General features: G+C 34.9%; 2 protein-coding genes and 1 long non-coding RNA gene across 4 annotated transcripts; 1 reads left to right on the forward strand and 2 right to left on the reverse strand.

Annotated features, from left to right (window-relative positions):
- Positions 1-3395: 3395 nt before the first annotated feature.
- LOC144565200 (uncharacterized) lies at positions 3396-4144 on the forward strand. The gene is made up of 4 exons (XR_013514856.1): positions 3396-3460; positions 3590-3685; positions 3785-3868; positions 4005-4144. It is a non-coding gene; the product is annotated as an uncharacterized LOC144565200 (long non-coding RNA).
- Positions 4145-5301: 1157 nt separating this feature from the next.
- On the reverse strand, positions 5302-10067 carry LOC144565201 (uncharacterized). 2 transcript variants are annotated; one of them, XM_078314881.1, is made up of 7 exons: positions 9661-10065; positions 8271-8473; positions 7334-7807; positions 6917-7067; positions 6474-6623; positions 6232-6389; positions 5302-5856 (listed from the first exon to the last, which is right to left on the reverse strand). In XM_078314881.1, the coding sequence occupies exons 1-7, from the start codon at positions 9986-9988 to the stop codon at positions 5743-5745; spliced, it is 1578 nt and encodes a 525-aa protein (XP_078171007.1). In that variant the 5' UTR covers positions 9989-10065; the 3' UTR covers positions 5302-5742. The 2 variants fall into 2 exon arrangements, with proteins under 2 accessions (XP_078171007.1, XP_078171008.1); XM_078314882.1 differs by lacking the exon at positions 7334-7807 and having other exon boundaries at positions 9661-10067.
- Positions 10068-15397: 5330 nt separating this feature from the next.
- On the reverse strand, positions 15398-16533 carry LOC144565561 (26S proteasome regulatory subunit 6A homolog). Its single transcript, XM_078315349.1, has 4 exons — positions 16480-16533; positions 16275-16391; positions 15905-16045; positions 15398-15704 (listed from the first exon to the last, which is right to left on the reverse strand). Exons 1-4 carry the CDS (start codon positions 16531-16533, stop codon positions 15627-15629), a joined length of 390 nt encoding a protein of 129 aa, XP_078171475.1. The 3' UTR covers positions 15398-15626.
- Positions 16534-16632: the final 99 nt, after the last annotated feature.

Genomic DNA, 16632 nt, shown 5'->3' on the forward strand with positions numbered 1-16632 from the left:
TTTAGATATGTAGAAAATCACGATATAAAATTCTAGACTATTTAAAAAGTAGTGATTTTCTATATATCTAAAATTATAGTAAAATATTCTAAAAATATATAAAACTTAGTTTGCAAATACATTTTTATATGAAGATTATGATGAATAGTTCAGATTGACTGTTTGAACCTTAACAGAGATATTGATTCATAGGAATAGAATGGTCGCAATCCGTATTTTTGGAACCTATTTAAAATATAGAGGAACCGGTTTAAAATTGGTGCAAATTTAGATTAAACTATTCGGATGTAACCTGAGTTTTTAACGCACCCGATCTGAATTTCTTCAATGCAAGGCAACGAATTTGTATCCTCTGTATAATACAGAGATATTGTTCTGTAGAGTGAAATGATCTGGACCGTTCTTTTAACTTTGCACGAATCTCAAAATACAAATAATGCTGGTCCTGCGCTAGAATAGACATTGTTTTTGAGTTAATCTGAAGCCGTAAACAGTGGAGTATTACGTAGCATACGCGTCCCAGGGCAACAGGTCATATAGGCCCAAGTTATGCATATTGCTCGACGCGTGTTGAACAATAATATATTTGGGCCAGAGAAGCCCAATTTATAACAATATAATATAGTACCTAAATATGTTTAATTTGGACCGATGGCGATAGGTCCCCTAAAACGAGACTTCGTATTATCTGCATTAACTCAAAAAGGAATCTTTTGAGTTAATGCATCTGGACTGTTCAATCTGCTTCAAAATTTGTGCAAATTAGATCTGAAGATTCCCTATGTTTTAGGTGGAACTGGATGAGCTCCGTTTATAATCGGACGGTCGATATGTATTAGCTCAAAAAATGCTCTTTTGAGTTAATGCAGACGATGCAGACTCCTAAAACGAACAGTTTATGGGTTTGCAATCAAATGTATTTTATTGTTGACTAATCCTCTTTAGATTAGAGAACAACGCAAATCAAATGTAAATGCTATTTTGATTTGCTGAATTTGTTTTGCTATTAATTGGAATTTTCCAACATTTTTTTTCTTTTCTACCTTTCTTTTCGTTTTTCATTAGCTTTTTTGTGTGGTTTGCCAGATGAAACCTCATTCTGATTTTATATTTAGTACTAAAAACAATACATTTCTTCTGTAATGGAAATCGAGATAATTTTGTACTTGGGTCTTTTAACACGGAAAATCTTAAATTTGTGATTCTCACATGATATATGTTAAGCGTTTTCATGAACCTGGAAACAAGAAATGTAATTCAACTTCATCAACGAGTACCGATAGCATCGTACCCATTGTAATACCGTACTCTTAATATCATCATGGTGTTGAACAAAGTTCCTGAGTTCATCACATCATCAGAGATGGATCCATCTTGCAGTTTGTAAATACAATCATCACAAATGCACTAATTAGATTTTAATTATAAAAAATCTCATCTTCATTCTTACAAACATCCTGTTGTTTTATCTTATACTGGCATTTGTTCATGTCTTAGTGCTTCATTCCTTTTTTTCTCTTATACCTTGTAACTTTTTTTTATCTGGTTCCATGAATTATTGTAGGTATTGTCTCAGCTAATAAAAAAAAAAGTTAAATTTTTTGTACAATTAGTATTTTGCACAAAATTTTTATATGCATCAAAAGATCCATTGGTGTTTATTTAGATTTCCGGTTTGTATTCATCCTTATCAGCATATCTCTTCATTTAGTAACCGATAATAATTATCTTGATTTATTATTTATTTAATTCACGCATAGCACCAACATTTTTCAGTTACTTATCTGATGCTAGTGGATTTCACTGTATCGATCGGCCTTCCATATCTATATATCATCTCAAGTCGAAGTTAAACCGGACATGTCCCGTATTCTATTGATATTTGCTATATATAATACAACTAAACACAAAACCATTTGTGGCAATTCTTCCTATTAAGGAGAATTTATTTTTGGCTTTTCCCTTTCAATTATAATTTTCTTTAACCACTTCTTAATGAAAAGAAGTTTACTCAACCAGTTAATTATTGACATGAGCTTGTAAAGTTTGAATTATTAGAAAATTTCATCCTTTGACACTCCTGGTATAATCCCGCAAAGCTCAAATGGAGAACTTATGCGAGTGTAGGATGAAAAAGATTTGCTATTAAATACCTATCTATATATGATAGGAGGGTATTCCCCTTTTTCTGTAAAATTGAGGCGCCCCTTAGTCTACATACAAAACGAGGCACCCCTCGGACATAAGTTGCCGTTAAAGATAAATTATAATAAACGAGCACTTATTTCACAAAATTACGTTACTTATACAACGTTGTGACACCTGTCAATCTCGGTTTCAAATCTCACCTTTTAAATTCTTTCTCACTTCACTTCTCTGTGTCAATCATTTTCACTGTTTCCTCCGATTTTCAATTAAACAAAGCCGACAAAGGAAGCTGCAAATAGGAAGATGGAAAGAAAGTTGAAAGAGATGATGGACGATTGTGACCTCAACGTGTTTGAGTTCATAAATCTCGCAATCCAAGTGGCGAGCCGTCTCTATCCCACAGAGCTTGCTTTGCGTAGAGACAGGATTATTGAGCGTCTATACAACAGCTCTGACGTAACGGCGCATGATGCTGCTAGGGTCCCTGGCAAGAAGGCTCGGGTTTCAGCGAAAGGGGGTGGCGGATCCAGCTTCCAGCGTCTGATCAGTGGGCAGGGGGTACGTTTTACATACCACAATTTTAATTTTACAAATTTAATTTCCTTCCAATTTTAATTTTATAAATTTGTAATATATAGTAATTAATGGATTATTGAGTTTTACGTAGAGGATTTATTATTTAGAAGCTGATGTTGCGGGGAGAATCCTTAATATTTGTTATTTGTATGATAACTAGATTCTAAAACTCAAATTAGCTTATTTAAAAAAAAATCTTATCAGCATGGTGTATGCATACAAAAACTAGCATAAAGTTTGTATTACATAATGATAAAGGCCTTAATTATGGAAAATTAGACCATATGAATATATCAACACTTCTTGATTGTGATGTTGAATCCAAGTGATGTATACAAGTGATACATTGCAAAGCTTAGGCTTTACACTTTTACAGCATTATGCATGGTTTACAAGTGCAACAGAGTGATTTTTTTTATAAAATTTAATTTTGTGACAAACAAAATTAGTTTCTGTGATCCAATTAATTAAAGAGAGTTAAAATTGATGATTGTTCATTATGATTGCCGGTCCTGACAAGGTGGTTTGGCTCCTGTGCTATTTAGCATGAATCAAATTTTATCGTTTTTAATTTTTTATTGATCACATGATGTAATTTTATTTAATTTTTTTTTTTTTGTAACAGCAAGGGTCGAAACAGAAAAGGTCGACCGATGCAAAGGGAAAACACTCAAGAAATTATACTCTCAAGATAGGGGAAACAGAACCCCAGCCTGCACCAGTTGGTACAAGACAGGTCCAATATCTTTCTTCTAGTTTTTACTGGCTTGTTTGTTCCTTAATTGTTGATAAGTAGCAGCTGGAGTGTACATGGCTTGTACATTATCTGTTTTGATTTGATATAATTTGAACCAACTTTTAACAGGGACAATCGTCAGTAGCCGCCAAAGGCAAAGAAAAGATCCTGTATACTGAGTCTGTGCCTAGACACGCAGAGGATTCCAACATGAGGAACAATCAGGTATTATATCATATGTTTGCGCATTGCTAGGTTTTTGTTTTAGTTTCATTTGGCTTGATGCTAACTTGCTAAGTTGAACTGATTTATGAATTGCAATAGGTACCATCTAACGACTTGAAGGGAAAAGGCATTGCACCACCGGCAGAGAAGGTGCAGAAACGTGGTGGTATTAGTTGCAACAAGGTAGATTTTGTAATCGCATATGCATCTGCTCTGTTTTCAGTTTTCATTCCTAACTGCAACAACAGGGTATGTATAATAATCTTGGTAGGAGTGCTTTGAAATGAAATACAATTTACATGCTTTATTTGTTTTGTAGACCTTAACAATCGGTGGAGGCGAAGTTGCACAGAAGATCAACACTGCTAACGGAGGATGCCAGGGAAGTTCTCAGCATGATAATCGTAAGTAACCGTTTAATATTGGAATTTTAGGATGCCCTTACAAATTTAAGTCTTTATTCTGGCTTGTTAGACATAATAGGATTTTAACTAGAATCAATTTAAAAAAAAAAAAAAAAGTTGAAAAGGTTCTAGGTATTTTTTTTTATTATGTTAGATGCCTCATTCATCATCTTTCCTTAGAATGTGCCAGGTCTAAGGCTCCATGGAATTGGATCTTAGCTCAAGGCATTTTCACTTACAACACTGATAAACCCGAATTGCTTTAAGTTTTTTTTTACAGCTGCAGACTAAAACTTTAAAGGATTAATTTTGTCTCATTTTTATTTTTTACAGGTGATGAACAGGATATTACCATTACAGATGATCTCATTAAAATTTCGAAAGGTAAAGAAAAAGCGGAGGACCCACTGGATTGGTGGATGAATGAGGACAGCAGTTCATCGAGTGATGATATTTAAGTTTAATTAGTTATTGTTAATTTAGGTTTAATTAGTTCAGCGAGTGATGATGCTTTGGTTTGCTTTTAACTGGATTTTCGTATGCTTTGATTTAATATTGGAGAAGAGAAAAAACTTTGTTTTTAGAGCTGGGTCATATTTATTATTTTAAGTACCCCTTGGTATTGTATTATGGCTAAAATTTATGATAATGGCATCTCAGATCAGAAGGCATTATAAATATCATGACAAGGGCCACAAGAAAAAATGGGGCATGAGTTCGATTAATAACAAATATATTTTATATTATGATTATCATGTGTAATAACTAATAAGAAACCCTTTAATGATTTTGAAAAAGAAAGCTTTTAAAATTTTGACGTCCTTCTTAAATTTAGTAATATAACTGAAATTATAACAATTTATTGTAATTGTTTCTTTACTAAATGAATGACACAATTGAAAATGAAACATACGATAAGCACAAACTCTAATTAGAGTTTAAATTCAATCAGTTTGTTATATATTAGCATGAATCTTAAAAGATATCGTGCATTACAGATCTGGGCCATATTGGCATGGATTCTTGATCGAACAATTCAGATTCAAACTCAAACAGAGAGGAAATGAAGAGGATTTGGGGTCCAGGTACGCAACAGACGTCCTGGACTCCAAATCCTCTTGTTCAAAATCTAATTAGATAGCATATCAACTGTCTCATTGTTAAAAAAAATATGAACTTAATATTTGAAGCTGATATTAGAACTCTGGTAGAAATTAAAACTAAAAATAACACTCGTAAATAACATAATAACATGTATTACAACAAACTCCTTAGGACTCCTTAGGAGAAAAAACATATATCACCTTATTGTTCAAACTACCCAATTTATACACAAAGCTCCACTCAAATTAACAGCCCCACGAGTGCATTGTAATGCTAAAAAAACAAGTTCTACACTGGGGCTGTTAAAAACCCAGAAGCAAAAACATTTTAGTTTTTTTTTTTTATACCCTCTATTTTTAAAACAAAGCTCCACTCAAATTAACAGCCCACGAGTGCATTGGAATGCTAAGAAAACATGATCTACACTGGGGCTGTCAAAAACCCAGAAGCAAAAACATTTTAGTTTTTTTTCTGTCCCCTCTAATTTTGAATTCTTATCCTGGACAGTGCCAGTAAAAAAAGAGTGTGTTGAGAATTCTTGAAAACCTTCTAATATGCATCAGTCCTTTTAGAAAGAACAATTCGAGGACTTTGATTTTCCTGAGAAACAGAATCATGCGCTGCCAGACCAGAATCCTTATCAGCATTTGGGTGCAACTTTATCTGCAATATTTTATGAGTTCACATTTCAATTTCCAATTGGAATCTACCACAACTTAAAAATGATTGTATGCAACATCAACAAACACAAATAAGTTAGGAATAGTAAAAATACTGATGATTGCACCCCAACTAATCAGACCAAAGAAAATAATTACCATGCTATTGGTACAAGTACATAAAAGGGTTCGACCTGGCACAATGACCCAGACCTAATTTAGCCTGAACGACCCCACTAGGCAAAAACATTTGATTTCGGTAGTTGGTTATGCAAACAAGCATTCATTCTATGCTGCCACACTTCAGTATCAATCCGTGACAATAAGCACAAAACAAAAGAGAGAAAGAAATTCAATTAGCTAAATATGGATAACTGACCTCAAAGTTGCAAACTATGGATGCAACTAGAGTTGCACTGCTTAAAACCGCAAAACTCTGGCCAACACAAGCACGGGCCCCATCCCCAAAAGAAAGAAGTGCATCAAATTTAATAGATTCATTTAAGTATTGGCTTTTGGTACGGGTTGATTCCTTCTCTGAGTATAACAGAAGAAAGGGTTAAGTTAATTTTAACATTTAAAAAAGCAAGAAAGATGAGGCCATTTGCATAAGTATAGTACCATCAAGATTGTTCTCGTTGGAAAGGAAGCGGCTAGGAACGAACTTGAGGAAATCTTCCCCCCAGATAGAAGCATTCATTTGTACCAGGTGTAATGGGACAATTATGATTGCTCCAGCAGGTATCACTATGCCGTTCTCAAGCTTCATGTCTGTTGAAGAGGAAAAGTAAGTTAAGAGCTAAAGCACCAAAATAGTAGGATGGCACATTAACTGCTGATCCTGCCATTAAGCCATAATTTAACCAGCTCAATCTATTTTTTTAAACCAAATAACCCAATAACCCTTGTGCAATTCAAAGCAAAAGAGGCAAGAAGAAAGAAAAACAGTAGAGGGCTTAATTAAAGAATGCTGATTAAAGAAAAACATGTCTATTAACATGATGTATAACAGTAGGTAGGGGTAAAGAATGCCAGATTAAAGAAAAGCATGTCTACTAACATACCAGACTTGAGGGAACATCTCTGAAGAAAGGGCCCGGCTGGCATAATCCGTGCTGATTCAAGGACAGTTCCCAATAAAAATTGCATCTTTTTGACTTCATCTGTGCTTATGACATGAGATCCCTTGTGTATTGTACTAACCTCTGAGTAAATCTGTAAATTTTACACAACAGAAGGAAAGAAAATTCAAAAGGAATAAAGATAACTTAGTTATACTATACATGCCAAGAGGCAACTATGTCAATTTCAAATTTTTGTAGGAATGAAATATGAATGGAGTTTAGGTTTTCCCATTACAAAAGTGAAACAAGAATACAAAGAAAAAAAAAAAATCCAACTCATTACTACTGCAAAAATAAGAAGAAAAGAAGAAAAGTGTACAAGTAGTGTGTATGTGAGAGAGATTGCAAAATATGAACCTGCTCTTGCAAATTGGGATAAAGCACAAGCCGAGTCAAAATATTTTCAATCAAGCTAGCAGTAGTTACACATCCATGTAACATCAAACCCAATAAGTCCCCACATGACGCCTTCAAAACAGATTTTGAGTTTCTCTCTGACAACTCCATAATTTCGAAGGTTAGGCCCTTCATCCTTTCACACACTGATCGATACCTCCAATAGTCCCTTCTCCAAAACGGAACTATTACATAAGAAGCCCAAAAAAAACCATCCTTCGCAACTGTCATAAGAAGTTCTTCGTACTGGGCCTTATTCTTCCAATTTAGAAATATGTCCCCAAAAAGGGTTGTACCAATTGCTTTGAAAGCCATGCACCGCGCGAAGGTCGTGCAGTCAAGTGAGTTGGTTCTTTCGACAAGGTTCTTGATTACATTTGTGGATATGAATTTATTGTTTAAATAATCAGCCAAGGATTCTCTGTTCTCATTTACCTATGCATCGTCAGTGAAAAAGGAAGTAGTTTAGCTACAAAACCACAGTTTCTGTCACAACTAAGATTGCTATCATCGCTGCTAACTACTAGTTTGTCATTTGGAACGGGTCCAGGGGGCACAATTGAGCTTTTGATTGATCATTTGAGTAACAAAAACACAATAGGAACAATCAAGTTCAATTAGCACAAAACAGTATTACAAAATTTCCATGTACATTATACTAGACAAAAAAAAAATGCTCATATTTTTGTACTGGTATATCTCAGTAGCAGGCCTTACCAGTTGAGTAACAGAGCAGATATTACAATAGTATGCTTCTGACAAGAAATGCTATTTAAGCCAGTACATGCTAGTCTCAGAAATTCAACAAGTGAAAACAAGGACCAGCTGACACTTTGACCGGTACATAACTATACCAACTAACTGTAACAATACGTTAAACTAGATGAAAGTGGGTCACCTTATCATTGAAGGCCGGAACAAAAATATTCAGTGCACCAAAGGCTAGATTATAAGCCCTTCCACTTAAAGGCAATTTATCTTTGGCCTTGACCAGTATCTCCTTTATTAGCTGTGTGTCTTTCACTGACACGAAAAGCTGGGAAGGGCCAAACCATAGTCTGACAAGTGGGCCATAATTGTCATGTAGTTTTGACAGCAAACCTACAAACAAAGGGTCCACAAATATAGTTAAGAGGTGTGCTAACCACAAGAGTATTTTAGCCCCCTGGCTTGCCCACGTATCATAGGCTGCCACATCAATGTACACAAATCCATTAATTGTTTACCCTATACAAATTCAAATTTGTATAGGGTCCATATTTAATATAACAAATGTGTACACAGTTCACCCCCTTCATTGGTACAGGGTTCCCAAGAACAATATTGTATAGTATAGCTTAATTTGAATTTGTACAGGGTTAATACTTTTCGGTGTTTTGCACAGTAACATGGCACACAATCATAGATGGACAAGCGAGAGCTGAAAATGCACCCATCAGTAAAAAGCCTTTTCCTATTGTAACTAAGATTTGGCTGTCCCGTTCACCAGACTTGAAATACACAAAAAGATATTCCAAAATAGCACGACTAAAGCTGCCAAGGATCCTTTTAGCAAATTTAAACAAGTGGATGAACTACTTTGAGAAAGTGCACAGGAAAACAAAGGTTCTTTGAGAAATAATCCTTTGATTATCACTTTTTGAAAAATAGCTGCAACGACTTGGACTCGAAAATTTTTATAGAAAGAGTTGTCCTTCGATTAAAATAAAAATCTGAAGTATAATTTGTTTGACTTAAAAAATATATAATCTAGTTGATATATTGTCATTTCTTTTAGTCCGGTTACGAGATCTGAATGAATAATTGGTATGAATCAGAGTTCAATCTTTTCTTTTCATGGTCTATGCTGTTTATTTCATGCTCCAGATACTAGAATAAATATCTGATGAGGTAGAATGAACAAGGTTAGTCCATGAACGTGGTTATAAGTGAATAATGTTTTATTTGAAAAATTCAAACGGGAAGTTTTCTTCCCTGATTGAAAGTGTACTCCTTTGTTCACTAACAAACTTTCATTTTTCATAGACAGTTTTTTTTTTCTATTCTTCTTGTAGTGCAGAAACATAAAATAAATTTTTAGTCAGTAAAGAAAAAGGTCATTCTTTGTTCAAAGTAGAAACTGATTTAGAGAATTCATCCAAGACGTTACCATTTTCATCTAGCCGAACAAAAAAAAATATTCTTTTTTAAGCAAGTCAGTCAACTTGTGGTTATAGTCATCTATTGAAGCGAAGTTAAAACAAGTAAGAATCAATACAGCATAGATGTTCATAAGCTAACGAATTTACCGGTCAGATCAATATCTCGATCAGATCCGCACAAAGGTGCGACAGTGGCACATCCCCCAAACAACGGCCAGACTGGTGGGCCCGGTATCCTTCCACCCAGGGCCCATAACCTGACGATCTGGGCCAATCTGCTCAGCAAAATGAACGTGATTGAAAAGAGCAAAATCCAAAGAATAGCATTGGTACCGCGCGTAAAGTAATCGCGCAGAAAGTAGGAAGTCAGGAGATCGCCGGAGTAGCACGAAGAAAAGGGATCAGGGTCAGTGATGCGGCGGATGAGGAAACCAAGGAGCGTGTATGGTACGAAGGTTTCACACGATTCTTCCATTTTTTTTGTGAAGAGAGACTGGACATGTGGCTTGTTTTGCTTCGAGACACGAGAGGGGTGGCGAGGAGAAGATATTCTGAGGGCAAATTTCTCGGTAGGTCCCTCTACTACTCAAAATTAAAGAATTTGTCACTCAACTTTTAGCTATTCCTAAAGTCTATGATCATATTGATTTGACTTTCTTAACTATCTTTACCTTTTCCCCCATGTTCTGAAATTTATCAAATAAACAAACACAATAATTTAATATTCTTTTTGCTTTCCTACTTGCCGTCCACCATTATTTTCTTCCTTTTATATTACCTCATGAAGGCGTGTTCGGACGTCAATTTTATTTTACAGGAACAAGTGGGTTTTGGGAGGATTATAATCCTATAGCACCGTTCGGATGGCTGAAATCTTCTCAAAATAAGGAACTGAGGGCAGAAAATTTCTGTCTTTAGGGCGCGTTTGGTTCGTGCTATTGGAGGCTGATTTCTTGGTATCTCAATATTCTGGAATGTGATTACCGTGTTTGGCAAAACTAACATGGGAATATACATGGTAATGGATGATTCGTGGCTATCTCTATTCCCTCTTTTATGGTCATCGTGATAGCCTAAAAAAAGATGGAAATTTTCCATTCCCGCTTCATGGATATCACACCAAGCGAGTGCGCACAAGATTTTTATTTTATTCGGTTGAAACTTTCAATCTTCTTCTTCGATAAATTTTGCGAAAGGAAAACCCCCTCCAACTCCGACGTCGTTCTTCAGCCTCCGTCTCTAATTTTTTATCTCCGATTACAAGTTCTCTCTCACTCCGGAGGCTCCAATTTCTGATCTACGATTACAAGTTATCTCGCTCTCTATCTCTCCGCACCATCCTTCCCCTATTTGTCCAAAATTGAATAAATTTAACACCGATTACAAATTTGCTTTCTCTCTCACCTCACTTCCCTTCCCCAATTCCACCATCTAAATTATGCTCCAATTTCTCCAATTTACACTTACACCTTGTTTGGATGGAGAGTACAGGAAGGGAGGGAATGGAAATGAACAAAAACTTTCCGTTGAATCGTGTTTGGTTGATAAAATTATATCGAAGGTGAATGATACAGGAGGTAAAAGGTTTAACCTTCTATCATTATAATTAATAGAATCAGTTTTCCTCCCAAATTGGAGTGTAACAGATGGAAAAAAATTTTGTTACAAATATTTTTAGAAAAAATAATACAAATGCCCAATCATATATCTTACATATATAATTCTCATACAATATTTTTTTCTCAAACCTACAACAGTCACCGAATTTTTCATTAACCTCCTAAATTTTAATCAACCAAACAAGAAATAAAACGGAAAGAAAAGTTAAATTTATTTTCTCTGATTAATCATCCAAACATGAAGAGATTAAATATGTTAATCTTCCTTTCTATTCCATTCCATTTCCTTCTATTATTTACCTCCCATTCCTTCCTCTACTCTCCATCCAAACAAGGTGTTAATTTCCCTTCTCATTCTACAAGTGTTGCATAGTAGTCGGATTTTATTATAATTTTGCAATTTTAGTAGATAATGAGTGTGCAATTTTAATTAATGAGGAGGTAGACCTTAATTTTGTGCTTTTCTAACTCTGTTATTGAGTCGCTCTCTGACTTTGACCAGAAAAAAAAAAGCAATATCTTTACTTTCTGAGTTTTCTCCTTTCTATTGCTCTTTTTTCTTGCCAATGTCCCAGCCGATAACAATACTAAATTTTGTTTCTGGATCAGATTTAGAAGTCAGTCAATTAATTTAGCATGCATCAAGGAGACATACAATGGTAATATTAACTAGTTAATGTACACTCAAATGGTTTTTGCGCTAGACCTAATATTCTGATTTGAGTTAAAACCAACATGCAATGTAAAGTTTGATTATGCCCCAGTGTTCTTAAAATCCAATAGTTTTCAATAAACAAAAATAATTGCAATGGTTCTTAAAATCCAGATATGTAGTTCATATATATTCTACCTGGATGGGAATGATCTGCTGCTGATTCAAGAGTACTACGTGATGCAATTGCTAGGAGAAATGGATTACATGTCCCTCGTGGTAAGCATATTAATTAGTATTTATCATATATTTTCAGTTTTCTATTTAGTCATGAACTTGTTTGAATTTCAATTTTCCAGTCATTTTTGAAGCTTTTAGTCGAATAATGAAAATATAGTTCAGTAGAGTTGTTTCACTGAGTTTTGTTCACTTATTATTGTTAAGTAGAGTTGTTTCACTGCATGGTCTTACTCAACAAGGGTAACTTTCTGTTTATTTCCTCTCCTAGTGCTCTGGTTAATGGGTTTTCATCACTACTCACCTTCTGTATATTTTTGGGTTGTAACTTGTAAATATATTCATGAAAATTACATAAAACTTAGGGGATTTTTGGTAAATTGTCAGAGACCACACACCACTGACATGTATCATGCTATATGGAGCTTTCTGGGGGTGTGGAACTACTACTGGTAAATGATCTGGGTTTGGTTCTATGTGTCTATTGAAATATGCATTCGGGTTTGGTTCTTTGCATTGGCCAAACTGTCTATTGGGTATATGATCTGGACTTTCTGATCTCATACTGCGACTTTTGAGTATGGCCTACTTCCATTGCACTGATTTCACCTGGACAAAGTTTTCACTTTCTAATATTTTTTGTATAAATGCTGTTGTGCCTGGTTTTGTATGCTCTAGATTTAGATACAACAATTAGATAGTTTTTATACCGTGTACTGGACATCGAATGTATAGCAATGTTTTTTGGGGCGTTTAGGTTTTAGTATCAATGTTTCATTCCCGAAAGACTATTGTGATCCGGTACAGTACCTGTACCAGTCTCATTCCCTAAGAAGAAAAAGTCAGGATTAGTATGTTTTCTCAATAGCTCGGATGTAGCCTTGTATTTTTTAGCTCCCAGATTGATTAAGTCTCTGATCACATCCTCTCTTTTCTCAGTATGTTTTCTCACAAGTTGATACAGAGACTAGATCTAAATTATGAGGCATAGTTACTGGGTCACATTTACGAATATCTCCAACTTTTATAGAATTTTCACATATGAATTTTGTTAAGCTTGAGTATAAAAATTAGCTACTTTGACTAGATTGCCTTTTTTTTTTTTTTTAATATGATGTTTTGTTTTGTTTTGTTTTTTTATAATTAATATGCTGTATGAATTTGTACATTCTTTGTTTGTATGAGTCCATTAATACCTGTGATTTATGCCTACCAAATACCAGATTTTATTATGGACTCTAACCATGATGAACAACTATTTTAGCATGTATGGAGCTGTGCACTATTTGGACCAATTGGAGGGACACATTAGCTCATGAAATATTTACCACGTGGAGAAGCTCAAGAAATAATCACTGAGTTGATATGTTATTAGTTGTATTATATAGTCATTTTTCTATTTTGTCATTTAAAAAGTTTGAATGGGTACGAAGTATATGATTTATGTATTAACATGATTCTTGTTATTATGTGTTTTTTTAGTAGATTTTCTTGTTATTATGTGGTAATGATTTACTAATATGGTCTAAATTTTGGACCGTGTATGTAGGCTCATTTATGAACTTGTTATACATGATCTTCTAAATTTAACATAATCTCTAAATTAAAATAGTTAATATACATAATTTATTGAAGAGCTTGTATTTGTTTCTAAATACAACTACTGCTATGCATACAAAATTACTGAGCATAGTTATTATATTCTAAATTAAATGACGTAATATGCATTAATTAAGTTTGCTTGTATTTTTTTTTCTAAATACAATTGCTGCAGATTAAGCATCGAAAATTACTGAGTATAGTTAAAAATTCTAATAATTAACATTACTTAGTTAATGATTAAAAAATAGTGAAGTTATGTCTATAGCCATTGTGATAGCTCTGCGCGAACCAAACATGGAAATAACTCATTTCAGGAGATGTTGAAGCAATAGCCATGTACGAACTAAACATGATAATGACACATGCTCTGGAATGACATTCTCTGGAATCCTTCTATTCTCTGGAATGACCTATAGCACAAACCAAACGCCCCCTAAAGTCAATTAAACAAATCAGAGAGAAAGAGAGGGGTGAACGGAATGCAACGAGGGTCAAATTTTTGAGACCTTATGCTGTAAATATACTCACAATAACAACGTTTGGGACCTTGTCAAATGTTGTTATTGCATAATGATGGTACCCATATTGTTTTGTAGCCCCAAATCCCCAATTGATCATGGTCCAGAACTCACACTCAAGATAACTCGAGTTCCAAAAATGATCTAATGAAATTAAACCCGAATAAAGCTGACTATACTCGAACAAGATCTAGCACATCTATTGCCAGTTTGCCACTTTAAAAGTAACAATCGATCTGGCCAAATCCAAAAACCACATCCGATCCGACCCAACCCGATCTTTTTTTTAAAAGGAAAACAGACAATTAATCCCACCAAACTAGGGGTGTCAATGACACCCGTTTACCCGTTTACCCTACCCGTATCGTATTCGATAAGACGGGTATGGGTAAGATTTTTTTTTCGTTAGTTTATTAGGTATGGGTATGGGTAAAGATTTTTTTTCGTTAGATAAACGGGTATGGGTACGGGTAAAGGTTATTTCGTACCCGTTGGGTAATGGGTAATTATATGAAATATATTATATATAAATATATCAATATTATATCCAATTTATTTATTTTTCTTCTTTTCATATTGTTGTATGCCTATATCAACGCTAGAGACATATATATCAACGAATTCATTTCCTTGTTTTCTTCCTTATTCATCGTTATTGCATTTTTCTCAATTCTACAAATGGAAATATTTCATGTTTCAAATAAAATATATCCTCACCTTATTTTCTGGCAATAATGTATTGTTTGGTCTAAATAAGTAATCCATTAATGTCAGCTCAGGTGTTAGCGTCTGAATTTTGCATTACATGTCAGCTTTCTCAAGGTTATACTATAAATATATATATTTAATAATTGAATGAGATGGAATGAAATGTTAGAAGAAAGAATGTAACAAATGACAAAATTGATCATATGCTGTCCGAACCATTATATTGGTATTTTCGTTATTCGCCCACTATCGTTTCGTTACCCATTAATCATAACGGGTATGGGTATGATAGGGTAAGACAAATTCTTAACGGGTATGGGTAGGGTATGGGTAAGATCAATTCTTAGTGGGTATGGGTATGAAAATGGTTCCACCCTCCCCGTATCGTACCCATTGACACCCCTACACCAAACACATCTAGAGACCCGACAGTTCTAGGGAGTAGAACTAATCTGATCTAGACCCATCCAAACCCGAGCTGCACAAAACATTGAAAATGACAGCACACTCGCGCCTTCTCCACAAACTACAAAATACATAGTTTAGTCTTTAAATGGAACTGTCGTACAGTATCCTTCATGTATAATGTAATACATGTGTCTGATAGAAAAATTATCATCTAGCACTTTATCAGAACTTAGAGAAATATTTTCTTAAAGCATTACAGATATGTTACAGAAGATGCTTTTTGTAAGTGATACACTAAATACCCAAACAAACTTTTAAGGAAATCCACATTGTCTCCATTAACTAATATGCAAGAAAACACAAAAACAACTAAGCATAATAATTTAAGCTGGACTTCTTCTTAGCCTGCACTTGTATGATCCCTTCATTGAAATCTTCATGGGTGACCTGCATAGAGACCAATATATGGCGTTAGTTTCAATACTACAATTCTTCATTTAACCACTGAAATGGTACCAGAACCTGACTGGTAAATGTATAACTTCACATGTAGACATCTGATGCCAAATGAATCAGTCTTTCACAGAACCTAGGGTACAAACATCGATGTGTGTGTGTTGTTTGTGTATAGAGAATGAGAGACAAACCTCAGTGGCATCACGGCGCAGAGCAAGCATACCAGCCTCAACACATACAGCCTTAAGCTGGGCCCCATTAAAGTCGTCAGTGGAGTGGGCTAGCTCCTCAAAGTTTACATCAGGATGAACATTCATCTTTCTTGAGTGTATCTGTTTCATTCTTATATAAAACAACAAAAACAATGACAAGAAGTATGTCTCAAGACATTAGAGTAATCTGATATAATCCTTGCATTATCCTCCAACCCTCCCCCCTCCCCCGAATCAAGAAGTGCAGTTATTTGGACATCTTGGATCAAATTTGGCATAGGGAAATGGTACTGGTGATAATTTTCAAGAGGGAAACTGAGTTTTGTGTGTGTGTGAGAGAGAGAGTAACCTGAAGAATGCGAGCCCGAGCATCCTCAGTCGAGTGAGAAAACTCTATCTTGCGGTCAAGACGGCCAGAACGCATCAATGCAGGATCTAGGATGTCAGCCCGAATTGTGGCTGCTATCTAGTAAAAATATTGTTTATTATGAAAGAGTAGTCATTTAAATACAAAAAAAGTAACATAGTGAAGAAGAGAAAGGAAAAACAGTAACCTTGATCCGCTCATCACTGCTGAATCCATCAAGCTGATTAAGCAACTCCAACATAGTTCTTTGCACTTCACGGTCACCAATGAAGCAGCAGAATAGAAAAATTCAATCATGGATTGGCCATAGCAGGCACCCATACCAGTGTAGAGAAAGAGA

This window comes from Carex rostrata, chromosome 14, assembly GCF_964058835.1.
Source record: "Carex rostrata chromosome 14, lpCarRost1.2, whole genome shotgun sequence".
Lineage (NCBI taxonomy): Eukaryota > Viridiplantae > Streptophyta > Magnoliopsida > Poales > Cyperaceae > Carex > Carex rostrata.